At 38.4% G+C, this 23,778-nt stretch overlaps 1 protein-coding gene across 3 annotated transcripts in view; it reads left to right on the top strand.

Annotated features, from left to right (window-relative positions):
* CEP85L (centrosomal protein 85 like) overlaps positions 1-23,778 on the top strand; it is a 129,655-nt gene that overhangs the window by 49,524 nt on the left and 56,353 nt on the right. For all 3 annotated transcript variants that reach the window (XM_056487012.1, XM_056487011.1, XM_056487010.1), the window contains exon 3: positions 22,530-23,296. In XM_056487012.1, the coding sequence (XP_056342987.1) occupies positions 22,530-23,296 (767 nt within the window). The remainder of the gene's footprint in view (positions 1-22,529; positions 23,297-23,778) is intronic.

Raw genomic sequence — 23,778 nt, 5'->3', positions numbered from 1 at the left:
AAGCATGCCTTTTTTTAAAAAAAATTATTAAGGAGAAAAAGAAAAATTAATAAATACAATTATTCAATATAGTGAAATGCAGAGCTGAATTTCAGGGAGCAAAATTTAATTATGAAGTATCTTGTGGGGTTTTTTTTTCTACCGCTAAAGATAATGGGACTGATAATGCATAGATCAAACATGTAGATTGTGCTATCAGTTCAGGTATCACAGAAGTTCAATAGCACAAGGATCCTAGATCTTGATTGCTGGCAATGCTCACCATCTACTGTGTTCTGTGATTTTGGATGGTAATGGATTTTCAGAGCAGTTCCTGCTTTTACTGGAGTTCAAGTTAATCTCTATGCCCTTGGATCCTGGCAACTATTGGCATATTTTTGCGTAGCTTGATTATTTGGAGGGTAGAAAATAATCATATTTGAGGCATTTTTCCTTGTTTCCTTCCTCTCTGCTTGCCAAGTCTCACATTATGAAGCGGTGTCCAGCCCTCTGTGGGTCAGAGTTATTGTGTTACTTGGATATTATCTACCCTGACAATCAGAAATGTGTACTGCACTTAAGCCTGTATTAGTCTCTAGTCTTTTTAAGTGGTATTGCCATGGCTTGCTAGAATGAAGTGTCTGTATAGCTGATGGGAATATAAAGATTAATGCTCAGAGTTTGGCTGTTTATTTTTTTGGGGGGAGTTTAAGATTTAAAAAAAAAAAAAAACAAAAACAAAAAACAAAAAACAGGGTTATTTCAGATTCTAGTAGCCTATTCCCAGGATTTAATGAACAGGAAATTATCCAATAATTTTCCACTAGAATAAAATGGAGAAATTGCTTCAAGTAACAATGACATACTCCATATGAACTTGTGTACTATGAATTTGAACCGGCTTGAACTAAAGGCACTTACTAGTTTCATATATGAATGTTCTGCAGAGAAAAACAACTGCTTTAACTTCATACTTTGCCTTCTTTTGTGCTAGTTTCTCCATAGGAACATGCTCTCACAGTATGCTCAGTTTCCCTCACATAAAAACTACCAGCAGGACTTTTCTGCGCAGTGTTCTGCGCAGTGAACTTGGTGCGATTTGCCTGCAGCTAACATTGGTAGTTGTTTTTCAGAGAAATTACTTCTAATTGGAAGTAACTCAGTGAAAATAAGTTCTGCTTACTTAGAATTTAGTGTCATTCTCTTGGTTACTGTGCAAAAAGTTACTTCTATCATATGATGTATTTTAAAGCTATGTCACTGAGTTGTACCAGAATGTGTAAATGATGGGATGGGGGAGTGGATCAGAAGGGCAAAAAAACCAAGAAAAAAAGCTCCAAAACTCTAGGGTGGAGATAAAAACAGTTTAATAATGAAAGAAAAGGCAAGTGAACATGTGATGTAAAAGCACCACCAGGAGACTAATGCCCAGCCAGTCTCTGAGCGACAAATACTTTGGAAAAAACCTGCCCCTCAGTTTCATTGCTGAGCATGACATTATATAGTATGGAATCTCTTTGGTATTTCAGGTCAGCTGTCCCAGCTGTGTCCTCTCCCAACCTCTTGTGCACCCCTCACTGGGGTGGCAGAGGCTGTGGTGGTGTGTAAGTGCTTCCCAGCAAAAGCAGACAGTGCTGTGTTACCAAAACAAGCACCACAGAGGATGCTGTGAAGGAAATTACCTCTCTCCCAGCCAAACTCTGTACAGTTTCTGTCGTTTATTCCATGTCATTTGCATCATGCTCAGGTGAAATACCAGGTAGATGTTTTTAATCTCCTGTAATCTGTATTTTTGGAGTGAGGTGGATCTCTAGCATTCTGATGAGAAAAATGAGCATGATACAGTTATCTCACCTGTACTTAGGTTAATATCATGAGACCGGCATACCAATCATTATGCATCTTTGCTGAGGAATTTCGGGGAGGACTTATCACTTTTCCTTGCTACTATAATGTCAAAGAAGACTTTCTGGCCTGTTTCCAGCAGTTCTGTAGCTCAGGATTTCATGAAGGGAAGCTGGAGTGAGATCAGTTTCAGAAAAGCCACAAAGAGGAACAGTTGTAGCCTTAGACTATTTTTCTGTGAACTCTGGAAACATTCTGTAACTAGTCAGTATTTAATGTACATATTCAGGTAGGCTGCAAAGGCCTATCTGAAGAAATCACAGAGCTCATTTTTAGTCCTTTCCACTACAGACAGAGTAGTGCACTAAGTGACAGACTGTAGGCATTTGGGATGTAGGTCCTAAGTACCATGTAGCCAGAAAAAACCTGTTGCTCATTCCTGGAGTTCTAGCCTGGGGCTAGACTGTTTGTATCCCCCACAGAAAAGTTTGTAAATCTCTGGTTTTTAACAGTTTTACAAGACTGCCTGTTTCTGGAGGGCTTATACTTTGCTCTTAGGTTTTTTTCAGCAGACCTGTTTCTACTATAATGTATGCAGAGATTAAACTTTTTTCTTAGTGAAAAGTCCGGTTAACCGATTTGATGCCATCCTTTTTTTTAGCCATTATTTCAGTGCGCTGATAATAAGTAATTTCTGTAAAAGTTCCCTTTGAAGTGGAAGCTTGCTGTTACAGAAAACCTTTTCCAGGGCCTTGCTTGTGTTTCTGTGATAAGTCAGATGAAGCTTTTAAATCAATTTTGGCAGTCTAAAAGCAGCAGTGAGGAAGAACAATGTGCAGACACCACTTGTGCACAAAGCATGGTTACTCTGTGCCACTTCCTTCATCTCTGACTTTCTTCACATTAGCGGTCTGTAAGAGGAAGTGAGAAATACGCAGCAGATGACAAGTCTGATCAGTTAGCCCAGGTTTGGGGTAAAATGAAACAGTTTGAATAGTGGGGACTGGTAATGGAGGAGGCAGAGGGTAAAGCCTCAGGAATGCTTGCCTGTTTGCTCATGGGGCATTTGCTTGCAGTAACCTCACTTGAGTGGTAGTTGTTAACAGCTGCCCTGCTTTTTTCAGGCTGAATATGTGCAAGTTTATTGCTTTTGATATATTGAATTCCTTGGAGAACTGTGACTGGTTTGTTTTAAAAGCAGTCATTATTATAACAGTGCTTTTTTTATTTTTTTTTTTTTCCATCTTAAATGCTTCTTACCCCATCAAATTTAGAAAGAAAACTGGTGTGGGTTTTTCCCAATGCAAAACAGGGTGAAAGAAATGTCTTGGGGTTTTTTCTTCCTCTTAGAGGACTGGCAGATAAGATTTTGCTATGACAATGAGTGTGTCAGTGGCTGTCATGAAAATCAGCATTGTAGAAGTGCTGTCAGCTACACAGAGGTCACTTCTTTGTGCCTGGAGCGTGTTCTACTATAGTTATCCTGTACAATAGGTTAAAAAGATTATGCCCTATTCGGCTTATATAAGTAAATACAACTTATGCAACGAATAGCTTTGTAGTAAATACTCAAGCTTTGTCTGCAGAAAACACTTCTGAGGCATCCCAAGTAGGAAATGTTGGTTGTATACATCTAAACAGTATTTTCTGGGCATGTGTATGTTGTTTTTAAGATGTCTGTTAAGTAGCAAGATCAGAAAAACCAGAAGGCAACTTTGATTTCTGTGTAGGAATAAAATGAATTCGGTCATCAAAGGCAGAAAGATGATTGGCAGGAAAAAAGGCAGTGTTCTGTTCCCTCTAATGCAAAAATGTCTCTGACACCAGTCCTCTTTGCAGCTTTTTCTGGTTTTTGTAATAACAATGAAAACCGGAAAACATACTGGAGTAACCTTTCTAATTTTATGTCAGTTTCTTCTTGATTAGTTTTCAGAATTCCTCTGATGTTCAGGAATTGCACCCTCTTCTGTTCCCTGTTCTCTGTGCTGCACTTCTTTCTGGCTCTTAATCCTTGTAATAGAAAAAGTGGTAACAATGAAATATGTGTGGAAGGAATTAGTTACATTTATGAATGACATAACATAAATTAGCATCTCCCTCCTTGTTAACTGTTCTTACAGTACAATTTATGCCTTGTTCCTCAATATGACTGGAATTTTTTTTAAGCTTTTATGTCATTGAATAGAAAGTTTACAAGGATGTTGCTAACAAATTGAATGGATTGCAGAGGTTCCTGTTTGTTTGGGTTTTTTTTCCCCATGACCTTAGGGTCCCAGAAGAAATGGTATTCCTATTTTGAGATCACAACATGCTGCCTCGGATAATATGGCCCTGAAAAAGGGATGGAAGTGGAAAAAAAACTTGCTTTCATCTTGCCAGATAATAATACAGGTATGACATGGCAGTCATCTCTTAAATAAATTACATACCTGGTCCTGAATGCCAGTGTCAAATTCTACCTGGTTGTAGGTTGGTTCCTTGCAACTTGACTGGTATTTGATAATTTAAATGCCACTGCCTACCTCATGTGAAAATAGAAGCAAATAGTTTAGTTCAGATATTTCTAATACCAAATTGATAAGGATTTTAGCCTCCTTGCGAGAGAATCATAGAATCATAGAAATATGGTTTGGAAAAGACTGTGGGAGGTTTCTGATTGCAGCCCTATGCTCAGAGCAGAATCATCACCAAAACAGACCAGATCAGCCCTGACTTTGTCATTCTGATTCTTGAAAACCTTCCAAGGTACCTCAGCATCTTTCACTAACCTTATCCCAGTGCTGTAAGATGTCCTTGTGAAGAATTTTCCCCTGATGTCCTGCCTGAACCTACCAAGCCATAATTTTTCTGTTGTTAGCTCTTATTTTGTCTGCTACTACTAGGAATAGTGTGTCAAATAAATTTAACTAATTTTGCTATCTGACATTTATGTATTTATGTATTTTTGAGGGGGAGGGGGGTGTGGGGATGTGAGAATGGGTTGTTATTGTTTTCTTTTTTTCTCTTTTCTGGCCAAAACTGTGTACCATTTCGTATTATGTACTGTTGGTTTTAGCAAGTCTAAGGACTATAGACCAGAGTTTAAATATATGTATATATTTTTTATAACATCTGGCACTGAATGTGTCCCTGTGTTTGGGCTGCTATTCTTAAGCACACATGATGATTTTAGTCTTGATGTTGGTCTGTGAATCAGATGACTGTATTATGTGCATTTTTCTTAAGCTCTATAATTATCATAAACTCTTAATGACACATTGTTTTTTATCAGAGATTAGTCTATCCCTGTCAAGGGCTAAAAATATTTTGTAATTTCAAAAATAGAATTGTCTTTCTTGGTTGATTTAAACAATGGCATTTATTGTATGAATTGGTGGAAGGTTTTCAGTTTTCCAGTTTCTAAGTTTTATTCTGTGGGACAAGATTATTGTTCTATCTTGCATAAAAATTCTGAAGAAAAAGACACTTTTGAACTGGGTGAGAGGTGTTTCTGCAGTAAGCTTTTCTTTAGAGAGGTGATATGGTTAAAAGTACTTATTTCTTTCTCATTGCATCAGCCATCTGCATGCAGTCATACTTTGCTGTTGAGCGTGATAGCAAGGTTCTAATTCTAATTAGCTCAGCTAGAAAATTGAACTAAAAATATGTTCAGAGTGTATTGAAAGGGAATTGGATTCACTAGGGCATCCATAATGGGGTTGTAGTTCTCATTATTAGAGAAATCTTCATAAAAAAAAGTCTAGTTGAGAAAATTTTGGAGACTAATGAGAATTCAAATAAGATGTGCAGAATTTTTGGTTTTTACTATTGTGCCCTATTTAGACTAGGAGAGAAAATGTTCATGGTTAAAAAAAGTCCCATGTGAAGAAAACCACACTTCAGAGAGGTTGGAACAAGATCATCTTTGGCTCAAGACACTCTCTGATTCTGTAAAAAGAGCACAATTTTTTGTGGTGGTTGTTTGGCTATCTGTCTAATACAGATTCTGAAAGATTCTGAGTGAAGTGATTCATGGCTTCTGTATAACTGGAAGCGTTCTCTCCCAGAGACATGTCTGGAGGGGATCTTGGGTTGCCTTTCTCTCTTCTCAATTCATATCAATGTCCCCCAGTTTGGTATTCCTTTTCAGATCTTGTTCCTCCTCCACTTCCTCTTTCCTGGTGGAGTTCAGGAAAAAGAGGGGGGAACACAAATCTGACTTCAGGCAGCCCAGGGGATAGATATGCTTTCCACATTCAGGCCTTTACATGAAATCTTTCTCACCTCTATCAGGTATTCAGATGATTTTACTTGTTGAAACTGAGGAGACTAAGAAGAGGACTTCAGTACTGGAGGCTCATATGGGCTAATTTTATATACACAACAGCTCAAATGTGTTGCTTTTCCTTTTTTTTTCAGTGTCAGTCTCAGAAAAAAGAAAAAAAAGAGGAAAATACTAAAACGTTGTTCTGGCCAAATTCCCATTTTAAAATCTATAATTTCTGCTTTTGCAAATGGCTCAATTCTTGTAACACTTGAGTCTTCACTTAAAAAGAACAGGATGTTATGCAAATAAAAGAAGGAACAGTCCATGATTTATATTGATAGTATTTCAGCTTTTAGAATATCTTTATGAGATGGTGCAGTAGTACTTTCTTCTGTTCCTGCTGATTTTTTTTCCTTGTTTTCCTTTGTGAAATGAGGTCTGAGATAGTTGCATTGTTTTTCTACATGTTAAGAATGATATCAATAAGTGATGTAACCAAACTCTTGTGGGGCACAAAGATGTGGTCTATATGTAGACATGATGACTGAATAACAAAAATTGAAGATTTTGTGTTTACCCATGAGTGGAATTTAATTTTATATGGAAATTAACATCTATGTAATCCTTAATGGAAATTGTATTGGATTATGTTAGAAGGAGGTGAGGGATGTGAAAAATTCAGAATCGCTTAATTATGTACTTCTGAAGTTTTGGAATGAAATGAGAATTCAAAAGTAGGTGGGAATATTATGGCTATATATGAGTATTTACTTTAGTTAATTCTAGCAGGTAGCATAGTCTAGTAGAATTAATAAAATGTGACTTAGGGCCAAAAGTTCATGTTTATGTGGTTTTGGGAGTGCTGTATTCCCACAAGAGTAGTGTACCCTTAATTTACTGTAAAAGTTAAAGAACATTAATTAGACTGATGCTTACATGGGTGGGTGTTATTCCAGCTGTTGAGAAATGTGGGACTTAATGGACAGGATATGCTTGGTGGAGTTCTGTTTCAGAAGCCTGATACCAGACTTGAAGAAGAATGGATTATTTTTCATTTTGTTTTCTTCTGCAGCTTACTGATTTGTAAGGCTGGTTAAATCAGTTTATTTTTTTACATGTGCTTGTATAAACAGATTTATTAATATGCTTTATACGAGAGTTTCTGTTTGCATAAATTTATATACATATAACAGTTACCATGCTTGTTTTTCCAACATCATTAATATTTTTGGCCAGTAATAACCAAAGATATAAATAAAAATCTAAAAATAAGGTGCATTACTAAAAGACAGGGTAATAAAGATATTTGTAAGCTATTAAGAAGTCATTCATGCATTCAGTGTTTATAATAATTTTTGATACAGTTATTTCTGCTGCTTCATTATTTCAATATTGTAATCGTGTCTAATTTGCCTGTAAGTGTTAGCCCAAGATGCAAAAGGGAATTAAGCAGCGTGTAATTATAAAAATACTCTGTGCAAGGTGAAGCATGGTAGTTTTGATTATCAAAATTCATTTGTGTTGACCTTTCTTCTGAAGCTGAAGTGCATCAATAACCTTACACCACTTGAGCACTGAAGATCTGTGTGTAGCTTCTAAAATTGCTACCCTTTGCAGAGTTTCAGATTTCAATCTGGTAGCTGGGATGTGGGCTGAATGCCATTGCAGTTTGCTGTGTTAGGGATTTACTGGTGCTATTGGGTAACCCTGAAGAACACTGGATGCCGCACTGCGCAAAATTACTGTCTTGTGTTTCTCTGGGGTGGAAGATGACTTCAGTTATTAACATAATTAGACAGATTCAAGTTTACTTTTTTAAAAAAATTAAATGCTTTCTGTAAGTATGCAATGCAGACTTTCTTAGCTAGTGGTTATGGAACTGACTTGATTTCAGAGCCAGAGATCAGGTCTCAAGTCTACCACACCAACTTTTATGATAGACTTTGGTCCCTGCTTGTTTCGATCAAAAAATGAGATCTGAAATTGAGTCTACCTTTTGAAAAGAGTTCTCTTTCTAATTTCTGGAATGTGCTCTGCTAGTAATACCTTAACTGAGATGCTTCTTAGTAGGCTGGAGAGCAGAGAAGAAACAGTTTTGTTTTGTTTTCTTTGTGGGGATCAGAGCACTGCTAAATGTGCCATAGTGATAAGTACTATAAATATCCAAATGTGTGAGCCAACAAGTGGAAATAAATTTGTAAACACTAAATTCTTTCCATTATCAAAGGCAGCAATTGAAACATTTTCTGCTCTCCCACCTCTTGCTCTGTACTTTTAATTGTGCACATCACAGAAAACAAAAAGGACATAAAAACTGTTTTCCAGCATTCCTAGGGAGCAAAGAGAAGTGATCACTAAACGCTTTGAATGAAAATGTAATTCATATTGTGTTCAAGCTTACTAGTTGTCTGTAAACAGTGAACCACTCTTCTGTTTAAATAAAGTCTAAAACTGGGTAGCAATACACGTAGTAGCACTAAAAATAACTGCAGTTTTTATGTCCTGTGATATGCTGTGTATAAGCATAATGGACTATGTTCAGTAGTGCTGGACATTCCATGGGTACTCAGGAAAGTGTGTTGGCAGTGACCCAGCATCCCATTCAGGTGCTAGGTAAACCTTGCTGTTGGGAATTGAGATGCCAGATTGATTTCTAAAATTATGGCAATCAAATCCCAAACTGCACCAAGGAAAGACTTATTTGTGTGTGTGTAGTGTCTTCTTTTTGCTTTGAGTACTTTAGCATGTTTTATCTTAAATGACTACAAAACTCATCTCAAATATGCAAGTTATAGTTAGGTTAGAGTTCTGCTATCTACAGCAGATCAAGTCTTTTAATCTGGGACTACTGATATGATTTGTAGCGAGTGTGTTTCATTCCATGGAGGATGAATTCAGTGGACCAAATGGTGCCTGACATACATACAATTTGGCAAAGGAACTTCTGGTCTTTCAGGATGCTTTTCTGTTAAAGCATTTTTCATAATTAATTGCTTATATTTTCTTGCTTTTATGATTTAGTTGGATTTATTGCTTTCCTTTAATTAATGTGTTAATCATAAAATTTTCGAAGTCATTGTAATGTCAGGGCACTAAACTTTTGGCATAGGAAGTGTAGGGTAAAAACAACATTAGAAATGGATTGCCAGTGAAAGAATGGGAAGCTCTAAACTGCTGTTAATTTTTAAAACACTTATTTTAGAAATTATTTACAAAGCTAAATATCTTCATTAGGAGAAGCTGTGATAAAAGACTCTACTGGTCATTGTTCATTTTTCTCCTGATTCAGTATCAGTTTATCTAAGCTTTGGGTATAGTTAAAATTAGATCTTTCAGCTAGTCTTGTCAAGGGGCACAAATGACCTTAAATTTTCAGGATATTTATAAAAAAATGTGACATACAGTTTCATTTTAATAGTATAGAACTGTCTTTATGTTACAGACAGACTACTAGCAGTGAAAACACACTCCTAAGAATTAATGGATGCATAAAGATTGGAGTTTTTTATTTCCAGCCTTTAAAATTATCCTTCTTTGTTGATGGACATATAAGGAAGTTATAGTTCCCTTCTGGAGGGGAGGCTCGTTTTTTACAGTACAGAAATCCTCCAAAGAGTCTTGAGATTTGGTTCTAAATACATCCTCAGAATTAACACTCCTAATTTCACCTAATATTCACATTTGTATGAATATCGACTGTCCTCCAAAAAACCACCTAAAATTAAGTCTTCAGAATATGTGAAGGTTGGGGGTCCTGGAAGAAGAGTTGTTTGTGGGAGGTACAGAACTGTGAATCCCTCTCCTTTGTTTTCTGCTTAGGTAAATTCTGTATTAGGACTGGAACTCTCTGTTGCTAGCAGTCTTAGTACCATGACTCCACAGGTGTGCCTTAAAAATAGAATATTAAGAGCTGGAGTAAAAACAGTGAAAGCAAGATGGTGCACGAAAGCAAAGGGTTTTCCACATCTGTTTATTATACTGTAATCAGTTTTGTAGGATGGAATCCAGAAACACTTCCGTATCTTCTTGTTGTCACTGTTGCTTTCAGAAGTGTTTCTATTAGTAATAGGAGTCTTGCTGTAGGAAAATGCTGAGAATTTCAGCTGGGTCTTGCACTCCTTTCCCCCAAGTTTATTGCTAGTTTGTTTTGCTTGAATTTGTGGAATTTAGAAAAGTAACCAGGATAACTAATATTGCTCAATGTAAAGAGCAGTGGGAGAAAGCAGGTAAAGTTTACTAAGTGACATTAGTCTAGTTGTAAGAGTTTGTCTCCTCTTCTTCATTTGGAAAATACAGATAATGATGCTTAATTTTTGAAGTATAAAAAGTGACTTCTTATGTAGGATATAGAGCTGTGCTGAAATCCAATTTAAAGTTAATCCTCTATGACCTGAGCTAGCTTCCAGATGGTGACCTACATGTGGAGTAGGCTGTTAATTTGTTATCAAAGCTCTGATATGTCTAAGAAACTAAGGGACGGTGATGTTAGTCTATGGTAAATGAAGGGTAGAGTAGCAAAGCTAGGAATATAAAGGTTAGAAAGCAGAGTGCTAAAGCTACTTCTGCAACATTATATTTTACTTCTTTCTGTATTTAATTTACAGAGTTTTACTAACATTTGTTTTTTTTTTTCCCAATTTATTTTTTAAATATTGTGGTTTTCCCCAAATCTTAGTAAGTAATTAAGTAGATTGCTAGGTCTGCAACAGATTTACTCCAGCTGAATATTATCTACTGTTAACATATTACCATCTCTTTTACCATTTGAGGATCAGCATCTGAAGGAGAGAGACTTCCCCAGTGAGTTAAGTTGTTCTTGAGCTAGCCATTGAATTTTTGGGCTTGCTGGGGATGATTTCTGGCCCTTGGAAGGGATTACTGCTTGATACAGGCATTCCCAAAGTGTATCAAGTAAATTGCTTGTGTCCCATGAAGTGCTTCCAAGAGGTGTGCAGCAGTGGCAGTGCTGCAGCAAGGCAGGCTGGCTGTGCTGGGTGACCTGGGCTGACCCTGGTCTGCAGCAGGAGGAAGGAGTCAGACAGGGACAGTGCTGCTGTGAAGCATTGGAAGCCAGCTAGCAGTGTCCTCCTGCCTCACTGGACCCATGGCAGCCTCGCTGCTGTGGCTGCTCACAACACCTGCTTCTGCCTGTAAAAGGATTTCTTTTTACAGCTGAGCAATGTACATGTGTTCCAGTTGTACAGAGTCTGTGTGATGCTTGGAAGAGTTACCAATTAAAGGGCTGTCAGACATGGGAACAGGCTGCCCAGGGAAGTGGTTGAGTCACCATCCCTGGAGGTTTTCAAAGGATAACATGTAGATATGGCACTTGGGGCCATGGTTTTAGTGTGGGACTTGGTAGTGCCAGGTCAATGGTTGGACTCAGTGATCTTGAAGGTTTTTTCCAACCTAAATGATTCTGTGCTATGGTGATGGGTTCAGGCTGGGGCTTCTAAGGAAAGAATACAGAGGTAAACTATGAGGATTACTACTGTGCAAGGCTCAGCTGAGGGAGATCAGTGGAGGAAATAAAGCTGAAATATGAGATTTGGAGAAAAAAAATGAAGGTGTGTTCTGTCTTCCCCACTTGTGTGTCCTGGCATAAAACTGAAGGGTGCTGGTCCTGTTGGAGCTATTCCTGGTGAGCTGTGAACCAAGGGATCCACACTCTGTGGTGAGCAGAACAGGTACCAGTTGAATCTAAATATTTTAATATTTAATTTTTTAATTATTATTTTAATACAAAGACAGTCTTAGTAGAAACAGGGATTAAACTCTCATTAGTGGATAATTATCTCAAAAACATATCCAGAAACTCCAGTCTCCTTGAAAGTGGGATTTAACCTTCTAAAGTTACTTGGCATTGAATTGAGGGCTCTGTTTCTACCTGTAGCTATGAAGAAAATGTGAGGTATTGATACATACCTTGGTCAACCACAGAGTTTTAACTCTCTGGAATGATAGTGCTCTCTGGGAGCCCTCATGTTTTGCTCTGGTCCCTTGTGTTAGAGGGCTTCTCTTAACTCTCCTCGTTTGGGTTTGTCATCTTCATGTCTTGGGTGAGGTAGTTTTGCTGCTGAGAAGTATCAGCCTAGCTAATCGGGGAATGTTGTTGTAGGAGATGGCATGAGTGGTAAGTTAGAGAGTTGGGATAACACAACCAACTTGCCTGTGGAGACTGAGAAAGCACAATTTGCATCTGTCTTGGAACAGGAAAGGGTAGGTATGTAGCTAGTACTGGGTGTTCTCTTACAGAGCACAAAAATACCTAGAATTATCCCCCTCTGGAGGGCAGGGTGGATTTCTGTTCTGATGGGCTAAGTTACTCTAGTTTTTTTGAATCATCCCTAGCTGGGGATGAAAAAATAATGCCAACAAGAGGGGGTATTCTGATGGCTGTTGAAGTAGAAGGTTCTAGTGGCATGGTATCTTGCAGATTCAGAAAGGAAGTGGAACAGATATATTGTGGCATCCACAATAGTTTTTCCCCTTTAGCCATTACTTTTAAAGAAGGTCCTAGGGGGATATTTGATTTCTTCATGTCTTCACTGTTAAGTGCTTATTGTCGGAAAATGGAATTGGAAGCTGTAGATGGCCTTCATAAAAGGGCAAATGCAAGTTAAGATCTAGACTTCTAAAAAATGAGACAACTAATCACAAAAGAAACTCCCTGTGGCCGTATATGTTTTCACTCAAGCTTCTGTTTCAATGAAATCAAGTTGCATGTTTACGTGACTACTGTTCTGGAATATTGCTTTATCCTCTTATCTGGAGGGTGAAAATAAAACCTGTTAATCTAAAAATTGTTCTACTTAGTTATATAACTGTTTCTTAAAAATAGCTCTTAGATGGCTGGAGAGGATAGATGCTATGGGATACAAATTTCTCTTTCGCTTGATTTGTGTTCTTTTGCATAGAGCATCCACATCACATGCTTGATGTTTTTTACTATTTTGTGCTGGCCAGCTGCATGTAATTCACATGTACTCACACTGTGGTCTGTGAACATCTTGTAGCACAGCTCTCTCAGGTGCCATGTATGGCAGCAAAATAGCACCAAAGCTGAAGCTGAGTGTAGAGAGGCACATCAAGAGAACACACTGAGGATGGGATATTTCTTTGTGTGTGTGTCACTTACTGCTAGGAAAGTTTAACTTTTTGAAAATGGTTGTTCAGAGCATCCTTTATTCTGTTGTATTTTAGAAATTGCTATTATATTTGGCTGTGGATTTGTGATATCGTTGGTTGAAGAGGCAAAGTACATAAATCAAAAGGTTTATTGTACTCTAGTAAAACCAGTTCATTCTTTTAAGACACATTTCTGTCTTAACATGCTCAGTTTTCTCATCTAAAGAAATTTTTATACAAGTTAGGTTAGCCTTTCTCTTTACAGATTAATTCAGCAGATGGCTGCTGCAAGCTTGGACTAATAGCAGTCATAAATAACTTGTTTTCAGTGACTGATATGGAGTAAAAATTTGCTCTTGGACTTACCTGCTGTTTGCTTTAGACTATTTGCTCAGATAAAATCTGTGAAATATTATCTGCTTCAGTTAAATATCCCATGGTATTGGGTTTGTCACTTGCTCTTTTAATGAATCTGCACTTTCAGAATTCTCTAACATTGGCATCTGGAATAATTGAGTAGAGTAGGGAAAGCAAGAATAGAATCTTGCAGTAGTTGACTTTGCTGTAATTTATTTTTCTCTGCTGAATAATCTTTTCCTGTAAAACAAATTTTGCCTGCTGCTTTTTGAAATGTGTGCCTATTTGCCAGAGCTGCCCTTGTTGCACAGGACCGATGCCTGACTTCATTTTGAAGTGGCAGCATCTCACCTCAATATACTGCTACTTTTCTTTACAGTCTCCTGTTATATCATCTTCTGAATCTGGGTTTCATGTGAGTGAGCTTAGTTGACCTAGATCTGGCTCAAGAGCAGAAGTTACTCCATTTTTTTTGAAGATGTTTCTCTTTTGGAGCTGTGGATTCCCCATCTGAGTATTATTAGTCTAGATATTGCTGGGTAAATTGGCACTTCACAGAAATATTAATAGGCAGTACTCTTTTTTTTGTGTGTGTCCTGAAATATCAGTTATGCTAGATCCCTTGGGCAGGACAGATATACTTGGCGTGTATCTGGTATGTTGGGGGCTTAGGGGTTTTCTTTTTACTCTCTGCATATATATACCTAATCAGTGCTAAGACCTCAGGTTTTCTGTAGCATTTGCCTTTTTCTGTTTGTTTGTGGAGTTTGTATTTGCTTTCCCCTACCAAAAAGTGATGCACTCCCTCAGTACAGTCTCCCCGAAGTCAACTTCTTCAAAACACAAACTGCTGTTAGAAGTTTTTGTTAAGCTTCCTTTATTGAAGCACATGTAAAAATTTGTTATTTGAGTCTTTCAGTTTTCACTGCCAAGATGTTTTAAAAAAGTTTATTTTAAAGCAGAATGTGGATTACCCAGTTTTTTTTTTGCACAAAAGAATCTAAACCCAAAACAGCTATTAACTTTTTGTTATTTTGTAATTTTGTGTATTAACTTTTAATGAGGAGTGTTTTGGATATCAGGTCATTCTACCAAGTGTATTTTAATATCAGTTAGTACTGAGAACTTTGACCTCAAATCTGACTGTAATGGCACATAGGAGAAAACTAACACTTTCTACAGAGCTTGTCTCTTGTGTAGTGTTTTTTTAACTGATCATGTAGGATCAAAAAAGCAAATGTATGATCTCTGTGTGCTTCATTTGAGTACTGATTTTGGTTTGATCACCCCTGTGCAGTTATTTGGGAAGATGCTCAGATGGCCTCTTTTCATCTAAATTAAGTGATGGAATGAAGAACTTTGGCTCTTGAAATGGGATCTGGAATGCAGAGATTGATTTGTAGTGTGAGATCATATGAAGCTGTTGCCCACTGTGTTACTTAGTTGCGTGTTCTTGCTGCTAGAATCTTAAGAACTTTGATAATGAGGTTTTTGTTGGGCCTGCTATCTCAGAAGGTGTGGTGGGAACCCAGTGTTAAGGTACAGGGATGACCTCACAAGCATGGGAGAACACTCTTTAAATAAATCAAAGCTGGTGAGTGTTGGCTGTGCCCTAATGAGACTTGATCAAAGAGCAGATTTGTGAAAGAGTATTTCAGTGCCAGAAATACTACTACTTAATACAAAGTACTAGCTCCTATAAGGCAGGTTCCTTGTCAGTACTGTGTTATAGGGAAAATACTGTGCTTTCAGGTAAATCTAAGTGAAGCAAGGCAACCTTTAACATGGTAAGCTGAAAACAGGGTGTGAATAATGCAAAAATAGGGAAATACAAGTTACTTTCTTTGAATAAACATTTGTCATTTGCTTAGTGAGGAGATATAATTTTCTGTGTTAAGCTTTAATAAATTTTATAACATACTTATTTCTCACTCCTCTTGTTTTGGTATTATTTGCAAATTGAGAGTGTTGTCCTCATTACTTTAAGTATGATTGTTGCTACCCTATCAACCTCTCTGTCAAACAAGGAAGAAGGTGTGTTTGCCTGAAGGGTGTGGAAGAGAATGAGAAGTCACAAATGGGGGAGAAGTAAATTCATTAATCGTAGAAGAAGAGGATTAGGAAGATGGATACCAAATGGCCAGGTCTTAATAAATTAGATGGGATATGTTAGGGGAGTTTCTATTCAAGTAGGTTCATATGTGCATAGCATTCCCTTTGTTTGTAAGGATGTGTAAGAAGCTGTTTGCCATTTGCTGGAACTCAGTGTTACATCTGCATTTCTTTCCTTGCAGAGGAAAGATGTAGAATAGTGTGGATGCTGTCCTAGTACTCATGAGTGCAGCTTTTACTCTTTCCAGCATGGCTCTCTGCTCTACTAACTGAAAATCCTTTAAACTTGCCTTATAGTATTTTTTGATATTTGTACATTGTAGGAGGCCTGTGAGACTGTCCTACCATTTATTCCTTCTTCCATCTCTCTGCAATAACCTTGCTCAGGGGTAGTAGCTTTACCAGTATTTCACCTGAAACAAAGTCCTAAAAGCAACAAAATTGCTTCCATTTTTGAAAATCCCATCTCAACTGCAACCTTCACATTCATATTATTCAGTGTTGTATTGTTCAAATTCTTTGTGAATTGTATATATTATATATTTTAGATTCCTTCACCTTTTAAAATGAGCGAGTTTTTAGGTACAACTTGCATTCCTTTGGTAGGCAACACAGTAGATTACAGAAAATCCCATACAATTAATGTGAAACAAAGTAGAACTGACTTGGAGAGTGCAACCCACATCTTATGTAAAATAATTCTGATTGATACTGGCGGTTCAGTGATGGTGATGGCAGAAGGCAGTGAACTTCCTTCTTTTTTCCCATTGACATTAATTGGACTTGTTTCTAAACACCCCATGACTGTCTCTGCTATGAAGGCATAGATGTGATGCAACTGTCTGTTTACTGGCAGTAAGTATTTTAGCTTTTAATATTATTTTAAATTAGCTTTAGTCAGTATTGCATTTTGCCTCAAGTAAGTTTTTTGTCAGTTATTCTTTCATATTAGTTTCTTGCTGTTCAAACATAGAGCTTTATAAACAAAATGTTTAGAAATCTTTTCTTGTACAAAACTTGCTAAATGTCTGAACAGTTCCCTGCTTTATCTGCAGTGCTTCCTTTTCTGCCTCAGATTTCTATGATGCATATTCTTATTTATTCTTTGGAAGAGTTACTGGCAGAGATTCCTTCCTTCATTCACCTCATATTTTGACATAGTAAACTTGAAGTAATATAAAAAAGGCTTGTAAAAAGAATGATGAGGAATTCTAGACAGTATGAAAAAAAAAACCCCAACAAACCAACCAAGCCCAAACCATTCCTGTGAGTGCTGCTGCACCCTGGAAAGGCATGTTTTTGCTTCCAGAGGATGAAGGGTCAGTCTGCTTAGGACTTTTAACTAGAACTGGCCTCCTGCCTGGCCACTTTGAAATGTCTCATTTGGCTCATCTGATTATCTCTGCTGCATTAAGGCCTGTCCAGTTTGTAAGTAGGTAGGCAGGGAAGAGCACACAATACTCATTAATACTGCTGTAGTGGCATATCATCCCATTGTCTTTGTCTTTCAACCAACTCCCAGAGGAGTTTGACTCTTCTGTTGTTGGAAACAGCTGTTTTGGAGATTTATGGGAAGCACCCACATGCTTGCATGGTAGATGGAAAGCTCCTTCAGTCCTATGCTGGATGCTGGAATTGTTTGTTGCTTGTTGCTGGGGTCGATGCAGTTAAGAGCTACAGAGCAGTTCGGAGGAACTGACATCCTATAATGGATGTCAGAGATTTTGTTCACTAAACCACAGCCAGATTCAAGACCTTCAATTTGTATAATGGAGGCTTGACTTCCTATGTTTATCTTCTGCTCAGTTAATAAGAATAGTTCAGTTTATTTTCCTGGACTGGGGTAAACTATGTCAGTGTTTTGGGATGGCTGGGTGGGAAGGGAGGACAGGAAGAGAAGGTCAGCTGTTTTTAATACTGGTGTTTTTCTCCATGATCAGGGCATTCTAATTATACCCTGGATAAAATATCAAATTTCAAAGTCCTTCACACAAGGAAGGTTCACCACTTTTCAGTGGCATTGGATACACATGCATCCCGTAAACATCCCGTGTATCAAATGCATTTTGATTAATGTTGGGTAACTATATTAGCTGGTTACTCTGCTATTGTTTGATAATATCTTATCTGGAACAGTGAAGGATTTGTTCCATGCAGAGGTGTATCTTATATGGGGGTTCTCATAGCACTGGTTTCATTTTGCAGCTTAAGAAGTTGTTTAGGGTTACAGTGAACTTTTTCTGAATCGTATGTTTTGACTTACTGTTGGGCAACAGATAAGAATTTTAAGTAGCTGCATGAGGGTAGTATGTCTGGCCTGAGAAATTATTTCAAAGCTTTTTCTTCCAGTAATTTAAAAAGCATAGCACAGGAAAATGTAAATGAATAGGAGGTGTTAATTAAATTTATATTTGAAGTATACTTCTATCCCTCTTTGAGAAGAAAGTGCCTGTTGTGCTTTCTGTTTGTGATTAGTTTTTTATTAAGACCAAATTTGATTCTGTTACATTATTTTCTATGCCAGATAAGCAGTAATTAAATATTTCAGAAGTGTAACACAAGATGGTAAAAAAGCCATATGAAATGTTCTTCTTTTTTTTTATTCCATCTGCTGCTATTATATGGTAGAAATCTTGTAATGTGTTTTTAAAATAGCTTTCAGTTCTCTTACTTATGTTGCTTTTTATGTACTGAATCAGGTATTAAAATGCCATGCCTATTAGAAAAGTGGTCCGGGAGGTTTTGTGGTGGGCCCCAAAAAAAGTTCCTAGCATAATTGAAAAGAAAAAATTGTCATATAATCTTATTTCTGCTGAAAGGGAAACCAGTAGCATCTAGCTACTTTTTTATCCTCTTGTCTCTTTTGGCTTTCATTGAAGAGAGAACTTTTAAGCTTTGAAAGACTCTGGAGACACACAAACCATGTTTGAGAGTGTTTGTAATCTTCAAATAAATACCAGATCAGTGAAGTAAACCCCAAGTAATCCCAAGGAGAGAGCGCTTTCAGTTCTGAACTGGCGTTTGCTTACCCCTGCCTGTATGGAAGGGAGAAACCTGCTGCTTGGATAAAGTAGTCTTTGGTAGGATTTGGCCAGATGGAGCTTATTCCTGTGTCTACAGAAGTAGCAATGTCTCTTTGAGTTTCACTATACTTTCTGTAGTCTCTTCTATTTTCAATGAAATCTATGAATTTCCTGGTTTTTGTGTTGCAAGGTGTTTCCAAAGGCAGACTGGTTCTCTTTCCAGCTAAGCCTGCAGGCAAGGCAGACTTGAGCAATATGCTCTAAGAAAAAGTGTGAATTTTCTCATATGTTTCAGTGAGTGTTAATGGGAAGGCTAATTAGGACAACTTGAAGCCAAAATTACTGTGTTTCTCTTTGAGACAAATTATTGGAGACATCCATCAGCTGTACTTGGATCTAAGTGGCATTCCAAGTTCAAATCTGCTTCAAGTGTTTAGAATTGGAAGTGAGGAAAAAAAGTTTAAATCTTAACTCAAAATTAATTAATTTTAATTTAATTAAATTTAGAAGAAGGAAAAATAAAAATCTACCACATATTAATAATTCTGTAATCTAATAAATGAAGGAGTTAATGTATTTCTAATTATTATTGGTTTTAATTTTAGTTTGAAGACCACGCATGGGTAACATTAATTCAGTATTTTAGACAGAAGCTGCTATATTAAATACTACTATATATTTTTTATTATTTTAAGTTTTACAGATACCTATACACAGGATTTCTTGTACCTTTCTCTTGCAGATGTAACATTGCTACTCCTAGAAATGTGCATTGCCTAAAACATAGGTCAGTTCTTTTTGAATCCTAATATGTTCTTATTTTCTTTGGATATAAAAAGGCCTGGGACTGCTGCCTTTGCTGGACTGACTTTGTGCTGTGTCAGATTCAGCTTGTAGGTAAGGCTCAGCACAAAGGTTAGTTTTCTTTAATGTTAGCAAAGCCAGCAGCCTCAAGCTAAGGAATTATCTGTACAAAAGGAGATGTATTTCTTTCTTCTGTGCATTTCCATCTCTTTCCCTGAGAATCTCTTCCTGCTCTTCTGCTGTGTGTTCTAAAGCAGGACTCCAGCCTGCACTTTTCATCTCTTAATATATATGTTTGAGACTCCAGCTCCATCAGGTCATATACCTCTCTTGCTTTCTCGTCACTGCTTTGACAATCTCAGACAGGTGGCTGTGTATCTTTATTTTCATTGCAGGGCAGGACTGGAAGCAGCCTCTGCTACACAGCATAGCCAGATGTACCCAATTTGTAGTGGCTTTTGATGCAAGGGTGTGATGTGCCATGAGAGAAGACAGGAGGCAGAGCTGAAAGAAGCTGATACTGTACCTGGCACAGGCAAAAAGGTTACATGTTGTGGGCATATCACAGTTTGGAAATGACTAGTGTTGCAATGTCACCATCTCCAATGTTGCAATATCTGTGAGCACTGATGTGTTTGGTAAGACTCTGATTCCTTCTGTTTGAAAGGAGCTGTTTGGCCTTCTTCCTCTTTAACATGTCCCACCTCTTGAGAAATATCAAGCCAGAACAGCCAATAAAAATGTTTCTCTCTGCAGTATAAGATTTTTAAGGAAGAAGTGCAGGGAGGAAGGAGGGTCTTTTATTTCGCATGCAATATCCTGAGAATATCCTGAGTTGAAGGGACCTACAAGGATCATCAAGTCCCACTCCTGGCCCTGCACAGGACAGCCCCTGTGTGTTCTCTGCTCACCATCAGTACCCTGTGAATAGCCCTTAAACTGTTGGTCTGCTTCAACCAGCTCTTGACAGTTTTGCCAAGTCTAAGAGAAAGCAGTGTTCTGTAACTACTGTGAAAGGAAAGGCAAGAAACTGTGTGGCAAGAGTTTATGCGCTGAAATGGGAGGGTACATGGAGGGTACATTGGGAGGCAGGAAGGCTTCAGCAAGATTTCCTGCCTTTCTAGGAGTCCTGGCATTAACTATGTAATAAATAGAGAACTGTTTATTCTTTGGTGGGCTATAATGCATTTTTCTCATGAAGAGTGTGACTGTGGGACTATATTATTTTGTGTTGGGCTGCAAGTGCAAGAACTGAGGAAGTCTGATCCCAAACAGGGAGGAATATTCAAATTGCAGGTAGGGATATTTTTATTTGGATATGTGGAAAAAGAAGTGCTACCATTTTTGAAAGTTGTTGCATCGTTGGAAGCTCTCTTCCTTTTCCTGTCTGTGGTGAGCTATATTGAGTCAAAGAGCACTTTCAAAGTGCACTTAATTAATAAATTATGTGTCCTGGCTTTCACCAAATCACAGTAACCCTGGTTATGCCAGCTGAAGAGCAATTTTTTTTTTACTTTGAAATTATCCTAGTATGAATTCATGTAGTAGCTGACAAATCTCAGCAAAAGACATTCTCTCTAGGTTTGGATAAAAGAAATAAGATGAATGTATCTGGTTTGCTTTTTGGCAAAAGGGACACCAAAAGAATCTTTTAATGAGAGCAATTTCATTCTGTCTATCTGCTATGAACCTGACTTGGTGGGAGATGATCCTCTAATGAGGGAATTAAATGTTTATTTCTGGTAGCCCACAGCCTGTGACATGCTGAGCACGTGTTCCTGAGTGTGTAAGTGCTCTCAGCCAGGTCCCAGAAATTTTCCTTTACCTCTCTCAACTTAGTTCTGCTGTTCCCTCCTGAATATCACCTTTCTGATTTCTCTGTTCTTGATATTTTGACTTGGGAAAGATTTTATAAATTTTATAAATTTTATAAAAAGACACAGTTTCTTTGTGGTGTTGTATTTGGGTCTGTAAATACACAGCCACTCGCTCCCTCCTCCTGCCCCCACCCCTGGTAGGATGGAGGAGAGAATTGGAAGTGTAAAAGTGAAAAAAATCTCATGAGTTGAGATAAAACCAGTTTAATAATTGAAAAGAAGAAAACCATTGTAAGAAAAGTAACAGAAATAAGAACCAAGAAAGGCTGCAAATGAAAACAGTTGGTTGTGACCAGCTGACTGCTGCCTGAGCAGCAGTCTCCCAAACCAGCTTTCTCCCAATTTTATTGCTGAGCATAACCTGTAGGATACAGAATATCTATTTGGTCAGTTGGGGTCAGCTCTTCCAGCTGTGTCCCTTCCTAGCTCTTTGTCTGCCACCAGCCTCCTCACTGGTGGGGTAGAAGCAGAAAATACCTTGACTATGTGTAAGGACTGCATAGCAGGCACTAAAGTATCCCTAAATCACCAGCACAGTCTCCAGAACAAATCCAAAACATAGCCCCATACCAGGTACTGTGGAGGAAATTAACTGCTTCCCAGCCAAACTAAGCACAGGAAGCATACTTGGAAATTGGTGAGATCCAGAAGGGATGAATAACTCTGTCAAAGTGACCATTATTAAACTGGCACTGCCATTTTACAAAGTGCATTTATTGAATCGTTTTGCCTTCAAAAAATGAGAAGAGGGGTGATGGAAGAGGAGCCAGTTTTGGGGCTCCTGAACACCTCTGCTGTTTGTGGTATGGAAGCTCCTTAGTATTTTGTGGGGTGGGAGAGAAATCCATCCTGCCCCCTTAAAGCTGGGAATGGTTTCTTTGGCTCACAGGTTAAGAATTCTCTCTGAAGCTGCTGTTGCCAATGCTTAGAGCACTTTTCCTTTTGTAATCATGACACCTGAGCAAAATAAACTTGAAAATCTACTTTAATTAGTTTCCATTCACATGGTTTAGAATGATCTAGAAGACCCTATTTAGTCAAGGAACTTCTTTCCTTCTATTTTTGCATTTCACCTTGAATTTGATATTTTGTCCTATCTGAACTAATGTTAATGAGCTTTGTGTTGCACTTATTTACGTGATAAATTTCTCTTCACAGATCATTCAACTTCAAGTGGCACATCATCGTTTAAGCCCAGCCGATCACTGGTTTCTATTCCCACTGCCCATGTGATGCTGTCTAGTGCCAGCTCTTCACTTTCCAAACACAGGGAAGCTTTCAAGTCTGATGGCTCAAAATGGAGTACAAGCTTTGTACGGTCAGGAGGAGGCAGAAATCAGGGAGGCCTGGACAATTCTCTTGACATGAAAGATGCAAGACCTGTAAGAAAATGGTCCTCCTTGTCTAAACTCAGCTCACCAACCAATTTCAGCCAAGATGGGAGTAGTCATTCAGTGGAATACAGGGCTGGTACGGACAAAGCTGCGCCACCTCAGTTAAGGACAAATGGGCCAAGTTGTTTGCATGACAGCATGGAGTTGCTAAAAATCGAGGACAAAGAAATGGGGAAAAAACGATCTTCCCTACTGGACTGCAAATACAAGTTTGAAACGTGCAGCAAGGACGACTTTGTTTCAGACTCCCCCAGCAGGAGGCTTGCCTTAGACTTGACCTACAGTGCCTTAGGTGAGAGCAAGGCCGCGGCAGGCGGCTGCGAAGCTTTCGGCCAGAGATACGCGACGCTGGGACAGCAGGCTGTGAGCGGGGCTCCCATCCAGCCGGCAGTGAGGACTCAGATGTGGCTCAAGGAGCAGCTGCGGGCAAACCCCCTGGACTGCAGGCCTGCTGAGGAGCCCTACGGCCTGCCCGCCTGGCAGGTGCAGCAGCTCCAAGAGCTGAGGGCGGCCGCTGACCAGCCTGTGCAGGTGAGCGTGCAGCCTGGTGTGTGCTGCCATCGTGTGGCATCCTGGGACACCTGAGGAGGAACAGGCAGTTCTTAGTGAAACAGGAAAGGGAACAGGTCCTCCTAACCACGTGATGGCATTTTTGAGCTTTGATTTGGGCTCTTGCAGCTTGTTCCTCAACATTAGTTGTTTCTTGGGTTTTCTTTTATTCCTTCTATCTGCTTACAGTTTACTGTGATTCATTGTGCCCGTCCACGTGGGACTAACATCTCCGTGTGGAGCTGGGCACAGGAAGAGATTCATTAAGGAGCCTTTTTAGTAGTTTCAGAGTAACTGCCTAGTGGGGGAAATATGAAGGTATCTTCACATTTTGATCTGAATGGGCTTCCAAAGAGGCTGCATTTATGCATTCAGCAAAATAAAAAAGACTTTTGTGTAATGTAAGGGTGAATGAATATTCACCCTCCTTATGCTTAGCACTTAAAAATTGAATTCAGGTTGAT

This window comes from Oenanthe melanoleuca, chromosome 3 (assembly GCF_029582105.1).
Source record: "Oenanthe melanoleuca isolate GR-GAL-2019-014 chromosome 3, OMel1.0, whole genome shotgun sequence".
Classification (NCBI taxonomy): domain Eukaryota; kingdom Metazoa; phylum Chordata; class Aves; order Passeriformes; family Muscicapidae; genus Oenanthe; species Oenanthe melanoleuca.
This window is presented reverse-complemented; position numbering and strand designations above follow the sequence as displayed.